General features: G+C 40.1%; 1 protein-coding gene across 2 annotated transcripts in view; it reads right to left on the bottom strand.

Annotated features, from left to right (window-relative positions):
* Positions 1–23,063, bottom strand: part of SORL1 (sortilin related receptor 1) — a 159,828-nt gene that overhangs the window by 90,677 nt on the left and 46,088 nt on the right. For both annotated transcript variants that reach the window (XM_063093193.1, XM_063093194.1), the window contains exons 7-12: positions 18,160–18,261; positions 16,936–17,105; positions 11,741–11,933; positions 9,904–10,021; positions 9,618–9,691; positions 1,406–1,494 (exon numbers count right to left, since the gene is read on the bottom strand). In XM_063093193.1, the coding sequence (XP_062949263.1) occupies positions 1,406–1,494; positions 9,618–9,691; positions 9,904–10,021; positions 11,741–11,933; positions 16,936–17,105; positions 18,160–18,261 (746 nt within the window). The remainder of the gene's footprint in view (positions 1–1,405; positions 1,495–9,617; positions 9,692–9,903; positions 10,022–11,740; positions 11,934–16,935; positions 17,106–18,159; positions 18,262–23,063) is intronic.

Genomic DNA, 23,063 nt, shown 5'->3' with positions numbered 1-23,063 from the left:
AATGAAACGTATTCCTAGGAAGCCAAACTACGTCCCCTACGTGTCTTTCACACATAGCAGTGTTTCAAACACTAGAATTGTTTCTTCTCCTCTAACTAGAGGGTGGAATGCTTAAGGGAGGGAGACAGCATACTATTCATCTTTAGATACATGGTACCTGGCACAATTAATGCTTGCTAACTGGGTGGGCTGGTAAATAAGTTAATGGATGTATAAATGACGGCATAAATGCAGGAAGCATTGTACTTTGTGACAGTCATCGTCTGAGCAAGCACCAACCAGAATAAGGATACAGAGTGCTGTGTACAAACAGGACCTCTTCTGACTCTCAGCTGTAAAGAAGCAGTGGCCAGTGCCACACAGAACAGGGAATAGCCAGGTGGAACACCAAACGCCAGGACTTTGTTTTTCTCAGCTCTTTGGAGGCCAAGCTGTTTAGCACATGTCAAATTAACTACAGGGGGAAAACTAGTTGCTAAGATCTCTTCTCAAGCCACCCACCTCTCCCTTGCTGCTGGCCCTGTTTCTAAAATGAGCAAAGAAAAGAAAGCTTTCTTCCTTGCACTAAACAAGATAATTACAGAAGCCTTCTCCACCTCCTTCATGGATTGATTCATCTAATGGGTTCAGCTCCAAAACAGGAGGACATGAGGGCCAGTCTCCCCAAACTTAACATTAACCATTCAATAACTCAGACAAAAGTAATCAAAGAACTGGTTCAGATAAAATCAGGACTTAAGGGGGAAGAGATTACAAGCTCTTGACATTTTTGCTTTTCAGAACAATATACTGCAAAGAGTACAGGATATAATCTAAAGACCCAAGTGCCAGTCCTGCATCTGTCACTAATGAATGGGAAGACCTTGGGCAAGTTACATCACCTTACTGAGCCTCAGTTTTCTCATCTGTGAAATGAAGCAGTTAACCTTTAACGTCCCTTCCAGATCTATCTATGAGAATCCCCGAAATGAAATGTAGCACAGCAAAAGTCAATTGGCTATCAAGTTACAGGCATTCTATAATTATCACTTGTGTATTATTCATTGTTATTATTATTAGTCATTCCATAAATAAATCCCTGTGTATGTCACACACAAAGTAAAGAAAGACAAATTAAAAAGTTTCTCGTTAATTTTTTAGTCATTATTAATTCTTTATATTTATATAAATTTGTACTTTTTCAAATCAATAAAATTATTTTACTTGTTCCTCACAATACTCCTCTGAGATAGAAAGGTCAGGTTATTGCTCCCATTTTACAGATTAGAAAAGTTTAATTTTCAGAGGCCACAAATTGTGCTACCAAACAAGTGCCGTACAGAGATAATCTAGTTATAATCACAGATGGAAAGTTCTAGGAGAACAGTTTGACGTTAAAAGAAAACGCTTAATCCGAGACACTTACTTCAGCTCGTTGGTTTCCATGCCCTGGGCAATGGCCATGATGATGCCGCCGTGGTCTCCCCATGTATAGTAGTGAGGTCCAGGAAGTGCCTGCAGAGGAAAAGCCAGTGGTGATGCCACTTCTGTGGGGGTAACCATGCAGAAACCGTGCTCACACATGCACGCTCACAGATGCATGCACACAGCAGTGATGCCAACCACCTGAATACAGGTTTTCAGTTTACAGAACACATTCACATCCATTATCTCATCTGCTCCATACAGTCCTAGAAATAGAAATAACAGGTTCTCATATTCCAGTTTTTCCCAAATAAACTAGGGTTCATCTTCAAATGGCAAACAGTAAACAGCAGAAGTAGGACTCGAACCCAAACTATCACCAAATAGTGTGATTAAAAACCAATCAATTCCAATTAGAGTTCCAATTCTACTATGACAGTATAAGCCCCTGATAGCCTATCCTTCCTGCTAACTACAACTAAAAACTCTGGACAAAATACATAACTACTAGAGAGTGCTGAGAAGTAAACAAAAGCAGACAGCTGTGGAGGGGATTTAAAACCTGGAGAAGCTACCCATACAGTTGTAGGTTTCCTAGTACACTTTGCACCAGTGAAAGCCCCAGTCACGGAGTACCTCGTGAAAGTCATGAAAGACCTCAGTCCCAGCCAGAGAGCTAAAACCTCAATAGGAACTGTTTCTGCCAAAGGAAGCAGGAAAAGGAGCCCCTGCAGGCCGGGGAAAGTGTGGAGGAAATCCTAAAAAAGGGGGGAGTGTTGAAAAAATAAATCCCCTAATTCTGTGTATGAACTTACACAAGTCTCAGCCTAACCGCTAAACTATACATGTATAAAAGAGACCTAAACCAGCACTGCACAGAGTTGGCAGACTGAATTGAGATTTGAACTACCACCCACAGAAAGCAAGACAGAACTTACGGTCAGAACATAAATTTGCTGATTATATGCTAAAACAAAAATATCAACATCCTCCAGATGATTTAATTTCATACACCAGAATAAAAATTACTCAACAAACAATATACAAAAATATCTGTAAAATGTGTTCAGTTCTCAAGAGAAAAGACAATCAATATGTGCCAATCCCAAGATAAAATTCCATATATTGGAATTTTAAAATAGCTATTGTAACTGTGTTCCATGACGTAAAGGAAAACACATGTGAATGAAAGATAAGAATTATCCCTGGAGAAGTAGAAACTTTTTAAGAATAGAAATTTTATAACAGAAAAATACAACATCTGAAATGAGAAATTCATTGATGGACTCAACATCAGAATAGAAATGACAGAAGAATTAATGAACTTGAAGATAAATAAAAATCAATTGAAAATACCCTTTTTTAAGAGCACACAAGAAAAAAGTATTTAAAAACAAAGACCACCAAGGACCTGTGAGACAGTAACAAAGGGTCTAACAGGTAATTAGAGTCTAAGAAGAAAAAGGAGAAAGGAACTGGGACAAAAAAAATATTTAAAGAAAAATGCTGAAGTTTTTCTAAATTTAGTGAAAAAGTAAATCTATAGATTCAAGATCAGGATTTCCAAATGAGATTAACTCAAAGAAAATCCCTCCTGGACACATGATAACAAAACAGCTGAAAACCAGAGAGGGAAGGCGGAGATAAAGAGAGATTGGGCAACAGTACAAAGTTACAGTTAGACAGGAGGAAAAAATTCTGGTGTTTTATTGATCAATAGGGTGACTATGGTTATCTGTGTTGTACTCCATGTTTCACTGGCAAATTACCCATAAAGAAAACAACAAGCTTATGCAAACTTTGTCAGAAAATAGAGGAAAAGAGAACACAGCTCAGTTTGTTTTATGACACCAGCCAAACCCTAATATCAAAACTTCACACAGACATTACAAAAAAAGAAAATTAGAGACTAATATGTCTCATAATTAAGGCAAAAATCTTTAACGAAATATTAGCAAATCAAACCTAGCTGTGTATAAAAAGGATAATGCATCGTGACCAAGTAGGGTTTATCCCAGTAATTCAAGGTAGGTTTAAAACATAATATATCACATTAACAGAATAATAAAGAAAATCCACATCATCATTTTAATAGATATAAAAATAGCATTTGACAGAACTCAATACCCAATCACAATCAAAAGTTCTCACACTAGGAATAACGGGGAACTTCCCACACATTGATGAAGCACATGTACAAAAACCTACTGCCAACACCATATTTAATGGTGAAAGGCTGAATTGTTTCCCCCTGAGAGAAGGAAGAAGGCAAGGAAGCCCACTTTCACTGCTTCTATTCAACACTTTGTGGAGGTCCTAGTCATTGTAACAAAAGGAAAGGAAGAGGGGGGGATGGAGGAAAAGAGGGAGGGAGGAAAAGAAGAGAAAAAGGAAAGAAGGATGAGAGAAAGAAAATAAAAGACATAAAAGATGGGAAAGGAAGAAACAAAACTGTCCCTCTTTGTATGATTACTTTTATAGAATCTACCAAAAAAACTACTATAACTAATGGGTTACCTTAGTAAGGTCATAGAATACAAAGTAAATATACAAAAATCAATTGCATTCTTATATACTACAGCAAAAACTGGAAAATGAATTTTTTTAAAAAAATCCATCTACAGCAATATAAAAAAATAATAAATACTAGGAATAAAGCTAATAAAAGACGTATAGGACCTCCACATTGGAAACTGCAAAAAACTAAGAAAAACTAATGAAGAAATGGAGAAACATTACATTCAGGCATCAGACAACTCATTAGTGTTAAGAAGCTAATTCTCCCCCAAACTCATCTAGAACTTTAATGCAATCACAATCAAAATCCCAATAGGTTAAAAGAAATTGACAAGCTGATTCTAAAATGTATATGGAAACGCAAAGGACCTAGAATAATCAAAGCAATTTTTAAAATGAAGAAAGTTGGAGAGGGTCGAGCCCCTGGCGCACTCGGGAGAGTGCGGCGCTGAGAGCGCGGCGACGCTCCCACCGCAGGTTCGGATCCTATATAGGAATGGCCGGTGCACTCACTGGCTGAGTGCCAGTCATGAAAAAGACAAAAAAAAAAAGAAAGTTGGAGAACTTACCCTACTTGATCTCAATACTTACTATGAGGCTTCAGCAATTAAGACAATTTGCTACTCGTAAAAAGATAGACATATAGATCAATGGAACAAAATAGAAAGTTCTGAAATAGACCCACGCACATTTAGCCAATTGATTTTCAAAATAGTACCAAGGCAATTCAATGGGGGAAAGAGAAGTGTTTTCAATAAACGGTGCATGGATCTCTGTATGGAAAAACATGACTATCAATACTTCCCTTTTACCACATATATGATTAACTCCAAATGGATCATAAATCTAAAACCTAAAAATATATAACTTGTAAAAGAATACATAGGGGGAAATCTTTGCAACCCTGGGAGAGGTGAAGATTTCTTAGATAGACACAAAAGGCAAAGAACATTTAAAAAAAAAAACTGATAAATTGTCTTCAAACTTTAAAACATTTGCTCTTTAAAAAACTCCATTAAGAAAACAAAAAAGCAAGCCACAGAGTAGGACATATAACATACAAAAGACCTGAATCCAGCATATATTTAAAAAACTCAAGTCAAAGATGACGAACAATCCAATTTTTCAAGATAGGCAAAATATTTGAAGAAGACACTTCAAAAAAGATTTTTAAATGGCCAATGGTAATCTGGTTTCTCGAAATCATATTAATCTTTCACCTTTTAAAATGGCCAAAGAGGCACATGAAAAGGAGCTCAACATCACTAGTAATCACAGAAATACCAGTTATAACACAATGAGATCCGCAATCCCACTACTGAGTATATATCTAAATGAAATAAAATCAGTATGTCAAGGAGATTATCTGCACTCCCATGTTTACAGCAGCACTATTCACAATAGCCAAGTTATAGAATCAACCTAAGTGTCCATCAGCAGATGAATGGATAAAGAAAATATGGTATACATACACAATAGAATACTATTCAGCCATACAAAAGAAAAAAGAAAAGAAATCCTATATCATCTGCGGCAACATGAATGAACCTGGAAGACATTATGTTAAGTAAAATAAGCCAGGCACAGAAAGACAAATCCCATACGATCTCACTCATATATGGAATCTAAAGAAATTGGTATCATAGAAGTAGAGAGTAGAATAGTGGTTACCACAGGAAGGACACTGTAGGAGTGAGGGGGAGATAAGGAGAAATTGGGCAACAGGTACAAAGTCACAGTTAGATAGGAAGAATAAATTCTGGTGTTCTATTGCACAATAGGGTGACTTGACTATGGTTAACTATATTACATTGTACACTTCAAAATAGCTGGAAGAGAGGATTTTGAATGTTCTCACCACAAAGAAATGATAGGTACATGAGGTGATAGATATGCTAAATATTCTGACTTGAGTTTTGCATAATGTATACATGTATTGAAACATCACACTGTACCCATAAATATGTACAACTATGTATCAATTAAAAACAAAATTTTTAAAATAAAAAAATTTTAAACCTCAATGAGATACCATTACACACTTACTAAAATGTCTCAAAGTAAGAAGACTGATCATACCAGCTGTTGGCAAGGATGTGGAGCAATTAGAATTCTTACATACTGCTTGGTAGAAATGTAAAATGGTACATATCCTTTGTAAAACAATTTGGCAGTTCTTTAAGAAGTTAAACATATACGTACCATGCTACCCAGCCACTCCATTCCTAGGTATTTACCCAAGAGAAATGAAAAGATATGTACACATAAAAACATGTATGTGAATGCTCATAACAGCTATGTTGCTAATGAGCAAAACCTGGAATGCCCATCAACAGATGAATAGCTAAAGAAATTGTGGTATATCCCTACGATGGGACACTAATTAGCAATAAAAAAAGAACCACTGATATATGAACCAACATAAAAACAACATAATAAACAACATGATAAATATCAAAATCACCACGATGAATGATACAAGCCAAGCAAAAAAGAGTATACACTATATGAGTCTATTTATTAAAATTCTAAAAAATGCTAACTAATAACCTATAGTGACAGAAATAGACAGGGAAAGGGTGGAAAGAGGAATGGATTACAAAGGGGCACAAAGATACTTAGGGGGACGAGAATGATGTAAAAATTTATCTTAAGTGTGGTGATGGTGATCGAGTCTGATCAAACTGAATAAATATGTGCAGTTTACTATACTTCCATAAAGCCTCAATAAAGCTGTAAGAGAAAAAAGCACAAGAAATTAATTCTGAGAATCAGATAATTTGCACAACTAATTAGTAGCATACGGAGAACTAGGGTAATGGCCACCAGTGTTGTAGGCAGCATTCTGTCCACTACACACTACTTCCTCTTACTCTGCCACCACCTGTTACCCACCGCAGACTGTGCCTCTAAAGTGAAGCCTGCCATGGGGACTCAGATGCCCACTCCAACAGATACAGTCTCAACCTTTTCATCCCCTACTTAGTTCTCTGTGATAGAGTTTGGATATGTTTGTCCCCTCAAAGCCCATATGGAAATCTGATCCCCGATTCCTCTTGCCATGTGATCTGCTTGTACCTGCCAGCCGCCTGCCACTCTCTGCCATGAGTAGAAGCAGCCTGAGGCCCATGCCAGATGCAGCTGTCCCAGAATCATGAGCCAAATAAACCTCTGTTCTTTATTAATTACTCAGTCTCAGGTATTCCACTATAAGCAACACAAAAATGGACTACTACAGAAAATTGGTACCAGGAGCAGTGCCACCATGAAGACCCCAGAATTGGGGAGTTACCAGCACACAACACCAGTCTGGGAGAGCTAAAGCATCACCTGAGACCAGGAAAGCCACAGGACATTGAACATGGAATCAAGGTACGCAATTCAGAAACGTGTTTCTGACTTGCTTGGAATCTGTTACACCTTTCTTTTGGCCTATTTCTCCCTTCTGGAATTGGAACGTGCACCCAGTGTCTGTTCCACCATTGTATCTTGGCAGTAGATAAATTTGTTCTTGATTTTTACAGGTTTTTTGTCTTTGGTCTCAGATGAGGCTTTGGATTTGGACTTTTACATTGGTGCTGCAACAAGTTAAGACTTTTGGGACTGTTGGGATGGAATTATTGTATTTTATATGTGAGAGTGACATGAGTTTTGGGGGGCCGGGGAGGAATGATAGAGTTTGGATGTGTTGTGTCCCCAAAATTCATACGGAAATCTGATTCCCAATGTGGCAGTGTTGGGAACTGTTTGGGTCATGAGGGCAGATCTCTCATGAATAGATTAACACCTTCCCTGGGGAGGGGAGGTAGTGAGTTCTCACTCTATTAGTTCCCGCGAGAGCTTATTGTTTAAAAGGACCCTGGCACCTCTTCTCTTGCTCTCTCTGCTCTACCATCTCCTCAGTGTTTTACTCTGCTGTCACTGTTACCACCACCAAGACCTTCACCAGATGTGTTCCCTGAATTTTGGACTTACTAGCCTCCAAAACTATAAGCACTAAATTTCGTTTTCTTACAAATTACCCAGTTCCATGTATTTTGTTATTAGCAACAGAAACAGACTAATACACTCCGCTAGTTCTAAGGTCCCTTGTGCACCAGCTGCTCCTTGGCAGGCAGTAAGCATGCATGGAAAGAGGCACTGACAGCTGCCCTGGGAAGAGCTAGACGACACCACTTCACTGACAAGGAACAAGACGCTGCTTTCTACCCAGAAGGAAATCACTTGCAGATGTTCAAATCCCAGACTGCACAGACAGCAGAAGGTACAAACAAACCACAAGCCTGTTGCACAGGAGAGAATACCAATTTCAAAAGGAACATCCAGCTGCAAGAAAGGTGAAAGCAGCTGCTTAATCTTTCCCATGGGAGCAAAACCAGGATGACCTGAAAATTCCAACTCCAAACTACCCACGCCTCCAACTCCAAACTGTTCACACCTTTTGACTACTTTGGTGTTGACAACCTCTTTCACCTGAGTATGTACTTATATTCTCTACCATGCTGTATGAGACACACACACACACACACACACACACACACACACACACACACACACACACACACACACACACACACACACACACACACACACACACACACACACACACACACACACACACACACACACACACACACACACACACACACACACACACACACACACACACACACACCCCCCCCCCCCTCTCTCTCTCTCTGCTGGAGGGATGGTAAGTCCTCACACTTATGACAGGTCTCTGCAAAGAGCCAAATGAATATTGAGTATTATCACTGCTTTACATATTTAAATGTGAAAGTATATGTACTGCATTCCAAATAAGAAGCACCATGAGGATGGGAACTACATCTGCTAGCCCTTCGGAGAACTCCACGTCACTCCTGACAAGGTGCTCAGCACACAGGTGGTGCTCAACAAATTCTTGTCAAGTGATCTGTTGAGTTTTACCCTGGTGGCTCCTGGCACATATAGGGTCACCACTGAAAGCAACCCCTACAGAGCGAGACCAGAAGCACTTCCCTGGGCTTTAATAAGTCATGGGAGGCTGGTGAAAAATATTTTTTACAAGTCTGGGAATGCTCTAATGTCCAAAGCTGAGGCTTAATTAGCATTTCGAGACTGGAGAACTAGCTCCACCTTCAGGATTGGTATAATCAGTGCCTGAGGATACAAATTAGTTACAAACCTTAAGGCAAAAACAGAGTCTGTTTCCACAGCACAGAATGAGATGAAAGTATCTGTGCAGCACAGGAGAGGCTTGACTTCAACTTCAATAATACACAAAAACATAATAAAAATAGCCAGTTTCAGACCTGATACCACCACAACTACATTGTAATTTGCTGATACATAAAGAAATTACTGAGTACCCACTCCACGCCAGGCATTCTTGGGTCCTACAGGTAAAGAAGTGACTAAAACACATTATTTGCCCTCATATAACCTGTAATTCACAGCTGTTTTTTTAAAGAAAAGGTCTGTTGTTTATTTAAAGTAACATTTTTGGCAAAATCATAAGTCGACACTATAAGGTATGAATACAAATCGGGGCAGGTCATGTGTGGCTTCGGGCACCTCTCTTTACTTTATCATGTTTGGCATTGGTGCCCTTCACCATGGGCCATACGTGTCCCTGAAGTGTTGAGGCACAGTCCACTTTCTCACACAAACAAGAACCGGGGGGGGGGGGTGCTGACCTCTCGCCACCTGGCTCCAGCACTGCTAGAGATGTACACATTCGTCTTGCTGGCCAAGTTCTTTCCCACAGAGCCTAAAATGCAAGAGGAATAATTATTTTTAATTTCAAGAATATGTCAGATTATCACCTTGCCCATCCAGAAATTCGTAGTAGTACCTAGCAACCAAGAAAGTCTTAAAACCACGAAGGGTGGTCACTGCTGGAGACATGGGTGATGACTCTGCACTGGCCTACATGTAACCAGACAGTCGAACCCCTTGTAAGATCAGGCAAAGCACACATACCGGTGGCGATGATGAGGCCGGGAGCCGACTCCTTGGACAGGATGGGCATTCTCCGGAGCTGGAGGTTAAGCAGCTGACTAAGGCGCTGAGCCAGGTGGAGGGAACAGCCCTGGGAAAGCTGCAGAACAAAAGTTCCAGGTGGTGTAAGCAGGTGATATGAGGCCTACATCTCCCTCTAAATCCTGACGCCCATGTGAGGACACTGCAGCAAGACATAGAGCAGAGAAATCCACCCAAAGGAAACCAGACTCACGCTCCCCCAGACAGAGAGGATCATCTGAACCCACAAAAATGTCTCTCATTGGAGAAAAGAGAAAAACAACAACTTAAAAACTCCTTCTTGGACTCTCAGGGAATAACAATTAGAAATCAGTGTCCCTTAAACTCAGGTGGATGAGAAAAGTATCATCTTGTCATATCACCCAGAGATCCTCTCAAGTGACTCAGAACTAAAGAGAAGTGATTTCATGATATTCATTTTCCAAGTCATCAGAGATGTGTTTCAAATATGAGTCTAGCAATTCTGTCAGAAGAAAAACCAAGAATCAGAAATCATTCAGTTCCATGGATAAGCTCCCAGACGTGCAATATAAGAGATGTAAACACCAAAGGGATTGACATTAAATTTTTTTAAAGTATTCTATATTTGTACAAAGGTACAGGCGTCCAGGGCCAGGCTTTAAGTTATTCAATCTGGCCTCCATCACTTATGTTCAGATATTAATAGTTCTTCTGGAAACAATCAGGGCAAGGCCTTTTGCTATATGGTCATGCCCAATTCTCCTAACCACAAAGTGATTGTTCAATGTTATTCAGATGTGCCCAGGGTTCTAAACAGGGAAATGAACTGTGTGTGTGTTTATGGTCAGATAACTGTAGCAAGGCTTGGTAGGCCCGCTTCTTTTTGTCACAAAAGGATCTCTAACAAATATCCATCTTGCTAGCTTCACAGTTTGGCCAATGAAAACTGGTGCAAATTACTTTGGGTATCAGAGAGATATTCATTTGCCCACTACTCTTTTCTGACTCATGTTTCTTTGTCTGCAAGGAAGTCCATTCATGTAAGACATTCTACATGCTCAAGGAATCAGAATTAACCATTCCTATGCCCTTCCTTCCACCACCTACACTGAGAAATAGAAACTAAAAGCTGATTAACTGTTCTACAGTTCATAAATAAACGGATTGGTCAGGGAAATAAAAAGCTGAATTGTAACAATATAGTTAATTCCATTTAATCAAGGCTCAGACCCCCACAGCATGCTCAAAAACACCATGGCCTTATCCACACCAGGATCATGCCGAGCTGCTGAGTTCCAAAGACACTCCTAGGGAAGGGGAAGTACCTAGATACCCATCTATATCTATTTACAGCTGCCTCTTCCCAAAATTAGATTTGATGTGGTAAATTGAGACCCATTGCCTAACAGGGAAGAAAAATCAAGAAGTACATTCTAGGGCAAGAGTCTCCAAAAGAATCTTCCCAAGGGCCACAGATACGGCATACAGGAGAGTCAACATAGCTCACAATGGACAAACAAAATTCAAACATCAAAAAACCATGTAACTATCTAACTAAAATGTTACATTTCTCCCAAAATGAGTACTACTTGTATTTTTCTGAGTTCCTTCTGCCCACCTCCTTTACAGTGGTCCTTGGGGCAGAGTTTGAAAATTGCGAGAGTAGCACTATAGATAAAAGTCTGTCCCCATGTGATATTAATGGAGCACTGCATGATCTTGCATTTTTCCAGCAAATACTAAAAGCAGAAAACTACTACAGATCAGGGCTCTTTCCCTTGTATTAAAAAGCCAAACAAGATTAACACATCTATACCTCACAATTGATTTTCTCTCCATATCCTGTGAAGGCTGGAGCCTGAAGAAATTCCCAGGTTCCCCCTTTGTCAAAGGTGATGACCGATCTCATGTTCTCCTCATTCATAGAACCATTAATCAGAGTAGCAATGTAGACTCCTTGCAACCCTTCCACTCGATGGAAGTCAGCAAATGGTTCATTTGCAAAATACCTACAATAAGAGAAAATAAACAGCTGTGAACCTGAACTGATATTTGCTTGAAATCGTATTTAATACAATATTTGCTTGTTACTATAAATAACACAAAATTTAACCATTTTAAAGTAAATAATTCATTCACAATATTGTGCAACCATCATCGCTGTCTAGTTCCAGAACATTTTTATCATTCCAAAAGAAAACCCTGTACCCAGTGGCAGTCACTCTCCACTTCTCCTTCTCTCCCCAGGTCCTGACTTGCCTTCTGTCTCTATGGATTTACCTAGTCTGGATATTTCACATAAATGGAATCATGTAACATGTAGCCTTTTGTATCTGGTTACACTCACTTAGCATAATGTTTTCAAGGATCATCCTTGTAGCATATATCAGAACTTCATTCCTTTTTATGGCTAAATAATCTGCTCTTTTTTTAAAAAGTGATTTTTTTGTTTAATTTTGAGGGCTGAGATGCTTATCTGATCAACAACGCCTAACGGGGGTTTAGAATGACAAATACAACATACAAAAGTTGACACACAAATCACTCTATTTCTTTACTATCGAAATTGACCCAAAATCCTCCAGGGAGCCTTGACAAATGGGAAACATCAAGCCAGACTTGCAAGACACTATAACAATGCTGAGGCTTACAATTTAACCTAATCTACAGGAACACTGCTAAAGGTTACACACCCACTGTCCAGCTACTTACAACCTAATTATCCAACACCCTGATCAGACAGAAGCCACGGTATTTTCTGTCAGGAAGCCCTGCAGAATCCATCAATTCCTTCCCAAAGAAACAGTACACACAGTGAGGAAGGCTCTAGAATGCTTGTGGTTAAACTTGTTAGCAATGGAACTGAGAATAAGGCCCTCCCAGGCTTTAACTACCATGTTGATACCATGATTTCACTGGAAAGTAGTTTTGCATTGAAATGGTACATGCATAACAATACATATAACAGATCTCTGAGGAATGGTAACCATTGCTCACACATGGCTTTTAAGACTGGAAGTGTGCCCTTATTTCAGGGGTTCTGAGCCACAAGGCTACACGACAGGGCAGAGACCTGTTTTTTTCCATCATCCGCCATACAATCTCTGGATCTGGATGACTGCTCTTCCTCCTCAGACAGAATGACGCAAACTACAACCTTCGAGGCAGGAAAAGGAAAATAAGAGCACCAACAGAGCTGCTTCAGACTGACAGACTGAGCAAAATCCTACATAATGCGCCAGAGTTGAGACCAAACTCTCTGATGTGTGGTTTCCTCAGGTCTATTTCAGTTACACTTCAGATGCTTCCTTAGGGATCAGTGGAAGGTCTACTACCCTCCTGCTCTATTTACCTTCACTCTACACTTCTTTTGATTCTATCATCATGAATTCTGCCATCCTGAGGCTTATTGGCTTCTTTCCTGTATCCAGGAGGTCTCAGGATCTCTCATTTAGATGAACACTGTTTCTCTCCCCAGTCATTTGCTGGAGTTTTCTCTTTTATTCCAAGCAGAAGCTGGTCTTCCTGTACCTTACACACTCCTCTGCTCCTCTGCCTTCCTCCTCTATTCCAGCCCATCATCCTTTCATGGCCTCCCTTTCATGGCGTGCCCTGCAACCCTCAGTATTTTCTCGAGAGTCCATTTTCTTCCATTTTCGCCCTCACCAGAGCACTTCCCTCCTTCTTCTCAGAGTGCTCTGGGCTAAGACTTGCCAGGCAGTTCACCAGGTCCCCTTCAGCCACACGCAGGACAGAACCCATGCCCTGGCAGCCATACCCACCAACCGAGCTGGTGCTCCTCCTTAAGGGGCCCCCACGGGCCTAACACCTCACCAGCACATTGGTTCCTCCAGCGCATCCTACATCTAGCCACTGCCTTCCAGGAGATTCCTGCACGGCACATCCCACCAATGCCAGAGTCATCCCCTATTAAGAGTTATTAAAAGTTCTTTTTCCATTTTGCTAAATAAATTAGAACCAGCTCCTGGGCACTACACTTTCCTATTTAGTTCAAAGAATACCTCATTTCAAATACCACAGAAGCTTATTCTAAACCAGCCTGCCCACGTAATCGGCTAATTCACCCTTATCCCATTTCCTTTGGCTGAGATTGAGACGCAGATGACCAAAGTTCATACAGCTGGGCACATTCGAACCTCTCTAGAACTGAGATAAAATCTGAGAGAAATAAGAAAGCTGAGTGGGATGTTGGTCTATGACTCTTGCCATGAATCTGTTTTCAATTCTTGACTCAGGCGGTGAGGGAGGGACCTTCATAATTACATAAAGGGACTTCTGTATGTGTGAAATGGCCCGATGGTCACATAAGTAAGGTTACTACTTCCTGGGGAGCCCCTCTCCCCAGCTTCTGGTTCCTATTCTGCACTATCAACCTCAATATTTCACAAATGAGAAAACAAGAAAAACTTTGGCAAGCTGTGACTTATCAATGCCATAACCAAAGGCTCTCAACAGTGAAAAAAACAAATTAAAGAGTCAGTGAAAGGCCCAAGGGATCATGGTTCATCATTTTAGTTATTAAAAAAAAAGAAAATATTATTCACCCATAAAAATGAACGAAATATTGACTTCTGCTGCACATGGATGAACCTTGAAAACATTACGCAGAGTGAAAGAAACCAGACACAAAAGGTCACATATTATTGTATGATTCCATTTATATGAAATATCCATAAAAGGTAAATCCATAGGAACAAAAAGCAGATTGGTGGTTGTCAGGGGTTTAGGGGAGGGGACAGTGGGCAGAAACTGCTTAACAGGGATGGCATTTTCTTTTGGGGAAATGAAAATGTCTTGGAATTAGATAAACACGGCAGTTGTACAACATTGTGAATGTACTAAATGCCACTGAATTGTTCACTTTAAAGTGGTTAAGTTTATGTTATGTAAATTTCACCTAAATAAATTATTTAAAAAAAAAAAAAAAGCACAGGAACCAGCCTGAAGGAGCTGGGAGCTGCCCCTGAGCAAAGCAGGACAACCTGAGCATCAAAATGAATCATGGCAGGAATGGTTTTTAACACATTAAAAAACAAGTAATGTGTGAGTCTCTATTAGGTGAAAAGAAGGAATAAAAGATGACACAGCACCTCCAAAGGAGAGGAAACGGGAAATAGAAAAGCAGTATTTGAGACCAGATAGAAAGTTCCGCACTTGAGTATCTAGTATGCACCTGTAACCTAATAAGTCCAAAACCGACCTCATGATCTCCCCTCCACCCCAGCTGCTCCTCGCCCAGCCCTCCCTGATGCACCGTGCAGCCATCCTTCCACAGTTGCTCAGGCCAAGCAGTAGCAGTCTCCTGGCTCCTCCTTCTCACACATCTTCACCCAACCCATCAGCAGATCCTGTTGGCTCTCCTGATAAAGTGTTATTTAGAATCTGACCGTTCTTGTCATCTCCACTGCAATCACCCTGGGTCTGCCAATGTCAATCTCCACTGCCCTGGATGTCTGCAATACTTCACAACTAGTCTTCCTGTTCCCACTACAGCAGTCAAATTACCCCACAGCATTGAGGATAACTTCTGTAAAAGATAAGTCACATGTGTGTTCATTTAAGATTATTTATAACTCCATTTATGTTTTCTGTACTTTTCTTTATAAAAAGCAATTGAGTTTCTTAAATGAAAAAGAAAAAAAATTGACAAGTCAAGTCAGATGATATCTACCTGCTAGTCAAAACCTTCCATCTCATTTAGAATTAAAAACCAAAGTCCTTCCTATGCCCTTGATGGCCCTGTGAGATCTGAGGCCCACTCTCTTGGATTCTGTCTCCTCTCTCTACTCCTTCAGCTGCTTGAACTGCCCTGGCTTCCTCACTGCTCCTAAAACACATCAGTACAGTCCCACCTCAGAGTCACTGTGCTTGCTGTTCCCTCTGCCTGTACAGCTCTTCCCCCAGAGGTCTGCCTGGCTCCCTCCCTCACATAATTCCGGTCAAATGCCACCCTCTTGGAGCAGCCTACATAAAATAATAACTCTGCAATCCCATCTCCTTATCTTGCTTTATTTTTCCTCTCAGCACATTACCAGGCAGATTACATATCTGCTCACCTTTGCCAACTAGAATATAAACTCCACAGAAGAGGGACTTTGTTCTGATTTTTTATTGCTGTACCTAGAACACCATCTGGCAGAGAGCAGCAGCATATTCGTTGAATAAACTGATGACAAAATGAATTAACAAAATGAATTGCCAGAACAAGGAGAAACAGCGGACAGCAGGGACATGCTCCCTTTCCTGGTGGTCACGGCCCGAGGGCAGACCTCATGCCAGACCAGGAGGTCCATCTCCACACAGGCAGCTCTTTTCAAGTGCAGAGAATGATACTAATCACAGTCACATACAAGTGAGAATGAATGGATTTACGGTACTAAAAGGATCATAAGAATCTATTCATCCTTCCCAAACCACTAACTCCTCCACAGCCCCTTGATGAAGGCCTACTGCTGGGACTGCAAACCAGATCCAAGCATGTGATTTACAGATAAAGGATCAATGACGTTGGTGCCTATAAAACACCACCTTACAATTACCTTTGAAAAAAAGGGAGATGACATCAATTAACCTGAGCCACTGGGAGGCAGGGCCCCATGGCCATATATGCCAGTTCTCACTGACTGAATGATATTTTCCAAGTACTCTTTCCCACTGGCTCACAGACCACAAAACCAGAGAACTGAATGGAACCCAAGGGAGTGGTTAACGGAGTGGCTATGACCCTAAATGTCACCTAGAGCAGCAGTTTTCAGCCTTGGCTGCACATTAGAATCACCTGGGGAGCTTTTTAAAATCCTCACACTCAAGCCACACCCCAAACCAATTCAACTGTAATCTCTGGGCATGGGAGCCAGGCATCAGGGTTTCTGAAAGCTCCCCAGGTGAGTCCACATGTACACCTAGGGTAGAAAACCACTGAACTAGAGAGAAGCTGATGGTTGTGCTGATCTAAGAAAACAGGGGAGGCACCCATGCTCTCCTACTTACCTCACCAAGGTGTCACTGCCAGACCCTCCCGGGCTGTAGTAGAGCACATTCTCCAAGGACAGGGAGAATTTCAGACCCTCTGCCTCCGAGATGTATAAATTGGTGCGGTTGTTACTATGACTAACACACACAAACACTTGGTCTTCAGAGGCATCTGCGATGTAATATTCCTTTAGAATCAAAAGTCAAAAAATACATATGTCAAAAAACAAATATGCCCCATGGGCTTTTTCTATACATAGAAAAGGATGACTTCCAAATGTCCCAGTGACAAGTGTGGGCATAAAGCCCACAGAATGCTTCCTAACCTTGGCAAAGAAGCTCTGACAACTTTCCCTTTAAAGAGTTTGAGGCTGGTCTGCAGCTGGAGCAGGCCCCTTATTGGCAAATAGGGCACAAAATAAGAATGGGCCACTGAACTCCATAAATGACCTAAAAACCTCTTTTTAGTTAATAACATCTCCCTCTTTTTCCCATGAGACCTTAAATTAGTACAAATACAATATAGATTAATATGCATTTCATTTCCATTCACTTTCCTAAGGTGACTAAAGGAAGGCAGAACCCATAGAAAATAACAAAGAACTGGTAAGACTGTTCTCCATCATCTACCCTCTGACCTTTCCACCAAACCAACTGCTAATGGCAAGGCCTTCCAATGCAACCTCCTTTCTATGGTCACTTCTCTGATGACCACAGCCCATGTTGACCTTTCCTAGTGATCTCTGTCATAGTACTGCATATTCAAGCACTTAACTACATATATACATATATATATGGTTTCTTCCTCTGCTCAGTTCTTGGACTCTAACCTGTCTGTCTCTAAAAGATGAGACTAAAATCTTATCTCCTTTTGGAACCTAGCTGCCTGCAAGCAACACAGCAGGTACTTAATAAATACCTCCTGTTTTGCACAAACTTCCCATTGCTTCAGTACTGGCACACTAGGCCTCTAACTCTGGCCCCAACCTCTCAGCCAATCCTGCGCCACTTAAAGCAAATTAAGGCTCCCGTTCAACTCCACTTCAACAGTGAAGTGGGAAACAAGACACCAAGATGACCAAAGCATAATGGCTCTCTCTCTAGAGATCTCTCTGGAACGTGACTTCAAGGAGGCTCCATAAAATATCCACCCCCCCCAGCAGGGCATTCCAGTGACACCCTTCCTCTGACTTCTGCATGGGGACAATAACATCTTCCCACTACCAAGCAGACCCCACTCACATTAATAGGATGTCTTGTGACAAACTGGGCTGCTCGCATGGGCTTCCGGCCAAAGGAGACCCAGAGTTGAACAGAAGACTGCTGCTGACTGCCGAAGAGATGCTGCCAAGGAAGAGGAGAAAAAAATCAGTTGTGCCAGAATATAGCCACTCAAAACAAGCAAAAAAAGGAAACAGAAAAGTCAGACCCCTCCAATTTTACTGGAAACACAAAATAGAGACCATGCTTAAAATTCATTATTTTGCAATGTCTGCCATCATTTGACAGCCTGGGCTGTGCTGCCTTATCCAGGCTACCTGGTCTGCAATAGATACTAGGTACTTCCTGGGTACTAGATGACGAAGGATAATGGCATGAGGGAGAACTGGGGCCTGGGGGGGTTGCTGGAGGATACCAAGGCTTAAAGCAGACTGAGAAAAAGGGAGAGCACTGTGTGATGGGCAGGGCAGCTCCTATAGCCTCCAGAATCTATTCACAAGATTTTAATTTGCAAAGACTTGAGGGAATCTCTATTAATTCTATTTTCCAGTCTTTGAATACTTCTCACTGAGTAAGGTCTTTTGCTAGAATGTATAGTCTTTGGTATAGTATTCAACATGATGTTGACCACATCACATTGCATTTTAGAGATTTTTAAGCCACAGCTGGAATGTTTAAAATGTATATGAAACACAGATTAAAAGCTAGCTCTACCACCTGAGAAAATCATGAAAATCTCTCTGGGCCTCAGTTTAGTCATCTACAAAATTAGAAGCATATTTGGATCAGGACTTCCCTATGCATGGGCTTAAATAATCCAAAAACCCTATAAATATATATGGCATTTTTTGGTATATACGCATTCATTCATTTTGCTATAGAGGGTCCATATCTCCTATCAGATTCTCAAAAAGGTCCATGACTCAAAAAAGAACCCGCCATAACGGCTCTATGTGTTTTTTTCCAGCTCTAAAAGCACATGACTGGGAACTGACGGCAAATGCTGCTCATCTATCAGGAAAGACTATCAGGCACACCCTCAAGTGGACATAATCACACGAATCACTATTAAACTTGCTGGGATGTTGTTGGGATCCCTAGCCTTCACTAGGTTGCTGTTTATTATAGATATTACCTTCCTATAGAGCAAGAAACATATCAATTTGTCTTATTTGTAATACAGCAATGACCGAATACCATGTGCTCATGTATGCCCTATAAATACAATGTGAAAACCAAGCTGATAAACACAAAGTTACTTCTGATTCATTTGAGCAGTATACATATTCAAAACACCACTGGAAAAATGGTTAAAAGTAGTTTGTTTTAAAGAAGCCAGGTACACAGGTATAAAAGACTGCCTTTCTAAAATGGTACCCTGAAAACCATATTAATAACTTGTACTCAGTATGGGGCTGTGGGAAATGATGGCACTACTAAAAATTTAAAACTGTTTTACCTGAAGGAGAAAATAGTTCCCAGCATAATTGTTACATATAAATGCCAAAGCCATTGGTAAGTCAATAATTTTATAATTTTGTCAGATGATTAGTTTAAGTCACCCTATACACACATAAACCTTTATGAATATATATGAATACACAGATATCAACGAAATACACATTTTTTTTAACTACGTCCAGCTGTTAAGTGTAGTTAAAAAGGAGCAATTTCTCATTGACACCTAGGCCCATCATTAGTTAAAAATACTTAATGATTGCTGCTGGAGGCCCGAGAATTGAGAATGTGTATCAAGGCCAGTCTTACCCCATAAATGCAAAAATCACAGGATAATCACAAAACCTCAAAATGCATCCATCCCACTACCTTCTGGGAGAATTATTCCTAAAGCTGGACAATTCAGGTTCACTCCTAATGCATCCATAAAGAGTTATTGTATTATTTTACTGCTACCAAGAAAAATATTAACAATTAAACTATGGCACACTACTGATTATAAGGTGCATTGTAAGGTCCTGATAGTTTTCTTAATAAACCATAGGTTTTTTGTTGGTTTATTTTTACTACTATTATAAATGTAAAACACACTCATGGAAAATATCCAACAGTACAGACAGGTATAAGGTAAAATGCAGAAGTTCTGCTCCTACCCCAATCCCTCCTCTTTCTTTACCCTCCAGACACTGACAGCTCTTGTGCATTCTCTCAGAAATTTTCTGTGCCGTCACACACCAGCATATTTATACAGTGACATAAACAGCTACACCTACCTCGACATCCATTATCCCTTTCTTCCTGAGCAACAGGACCCTGACCACCACCCAGAATTAAAAACTACAGTTCTCTACATTCTTTGCAGGTACATGTCATCATGTGACTAAGTACTAATCAGTGAGATGCAAACAGAAGTGTTGTGCTGGATTTCCAGAAAGACTGCTTAAAGGGACTGAATCAACTGGAAGAAGTCCTCCTTTGGTATTTATGTCTTTCCTCTTCCTCCCAACTGCAAGGCTAGTGTGGACATCTTGGACCATGAGGTACTCTTGAGAATGGAAAGCATTAGGCAGGATGACAGAATGAAAAGATAGAAGCCTAGGTCCCCAGTAACACCAGGATACCCACACAGCCTTAGGTGGCCTATCTCCAGGCAGCACTGGAGAGAAAACTTAACTCCCATTTTGGTTAAGTCACTTTTACTTCTAGTCTGTTACCAGTAGCCTACCGCTATCCTAATGGATATATGCAATTTAATTTTTCACATAAAAATTGGATGATGATATAAATACTGTTGTATAATTTAATTTTTCCACTAATAGTGTATCTTACCATTCTATAGTTTAACTTTTTATCATTAATGGTGTATTTTAAACATCTTTCCATTTAACACCTATTGTGTAGGTCGGAAACTGTCAATAATAAAGTTTACCGAGTTAAGCATCTTTCCATTTAACAGCTATTGATGGGCATTTAGGTTATTTCCAGAAGCACTCTACAACAAACACACTTACATATATATTACCTTTTCCAGAACTGCACAACACTATTTGTAGGATTCATAGAAGAATTCCTAGGTCAAAATTTTTATTTTTGATGGATATCGTGAAATGGCCTTCCTGAAAGTCTGTACCACTTAATATATCCACCAGCACACAAAACTTCATCAACACTAGGAATTATTTAAGTGTTTTAACCTATGTCACTCTTATAGGGTCTCAGAATTTAAGATTTTTTAAAATTTTGTATTTTAATTCCAATAATAAAAAATAATTTAATATAAGTATCTGACTAACCTGAATTTCAATTTATATTTGAGAGTATGTCAAGAGCAAAAAGAAATGAGGAATCAAGGAGAAAAGAAGAGAAAGGAACTAAATAAACAACATTCTTATCAACTGAAGGCCAAAGGACACTACAGTGAGTGATTCAATTTCACAGTGATGCAGCTAGAGAAAACCAGTGGAAGAAGTGAGGCATCCCAAGGCATGTGGTGGCACAGGGACACTAGCTCAGAAGAACCTGAGCAATCACATTCCCTACCACATTCTCCTCTGGAGCAGTAATAAAGTTTCAGCAAAACATTATCCATCCACATTGATGTTGTCTATACTGAACATCATAAATAAGACATAGATAAAACACGACATCTGGGATTTTCTTTAAAGTATTTCAGGAAAATTAAATAGGTAGCTAAAGAGACATTGGCAAATGCAGGTAATACTGAAGCTGGATGAGGGCACATGGGGAGGTCACAGCAATATTAACTGTTCTTCTGTGCAGGTTGGAAAATGTCCATGATAAACTTTACCAAGTTAATATTAATTAGAAGTACTTCTAGAATGGCAGAGTAAGAAACTAAAAATCCACTCATTCATAAAAGCAAGAAAAACACTGACAAAAATTCTCAAAATCAACTTTTTCAGAATTCTGAAAATTAAATAAAGGTTCACAAACAATTCAAGGAGCATTCATTCAAGAACAATGACTGAATCTTGTCAAGAATAGCCAACTTTGTGACATTTTCACTTGCCTAATCCCATCCCCTTCTCTCTAAATCTGCAGTAGCCTTGGAAACACACAGCTTCACATCTATAATAGCTGTGAAAACCAGCAGCCTAGCAGCCACCGGAGAGGACAAAACAGGTTTGTCCTCACAGAAAGCCCCACGGACAGAGTTGTCACTTTTTGACCTGTCTGGTGGCTCACAGGAAAGCTGCATTCTCAGCTCTTATCTTTATATAATCTGACTCAGCTCATTATGCAAACAGTCCTATAGCCAGCCAGAACATCTATGGAAAACAGTGAGCAACAACTAGCAAATGTTTAACATAGCAGCTGCTGGAGGCAGCATTACCAGTGCAGCTAACAAGAGGCTAACTAAAAAGCTTAAAAGGAAAAACTGGGGAAGAAGATGTCCACAAGGGTCTTTGATTAGCTCTGAAGTATTCCTAGGAATCTACAAGGTCAAGCACATAAGAGCTATGAGTATGCTCAGGAAAGAACTGAAGAGGGTTGAATCTCTCACCTCCAGCTAACCTCCAAGGCTCCACACAAGCAGGAAGTGAAGATTAAGGTAAAGTTGTAATTGCCTGCCAAAACACTGACGGTGCACCCCAACATGTGCCCAGAGCCCATCATCAAAGGCTGAAAGACTTACTGTTCAAAGCATTTAAGAAAATCTCTGAAATCATTTGCTGATCACTAAGCTAAATCATCAGATATTTCAGTAGCTATACACAAAAAAAATACAAACTTCACAAAAGCAGTACAGGAAACTAAGCCAAAAAAAAAAAAAAAAAAACCTGAAAAGTGGGTATTTTGATATGACAAGCTGCCACACTATTTAAAATGTCCAATTTTCAACAAAAAATTACACGACAAGCAAAGAAAACAGCAAAGTATGAACCATACAAGAAAAAAAGAACAGTCAACAAAAACTGTTCCTGAGAAAGCCCAGATACTAGACT

Source organism: Cynocephalus volans, chromosome 4, assembly GCF_027409185.1.
Source record: "Cynocephalus volans isolate mCynVol1 chromosome 4, mCynVol1.pri, whole genome shotgun sequence".
In the NCBI taxonomy this organism is placed as follows: Eukaryota; Metazoa; Chordata; class Mammalia; order Dermoptera; family Cynocephalidae; genus Cynocephalus; species Cynocephalus volans.
This window is presented reverse-complemented; position numbering and strand designations above follow the sequence as displayed.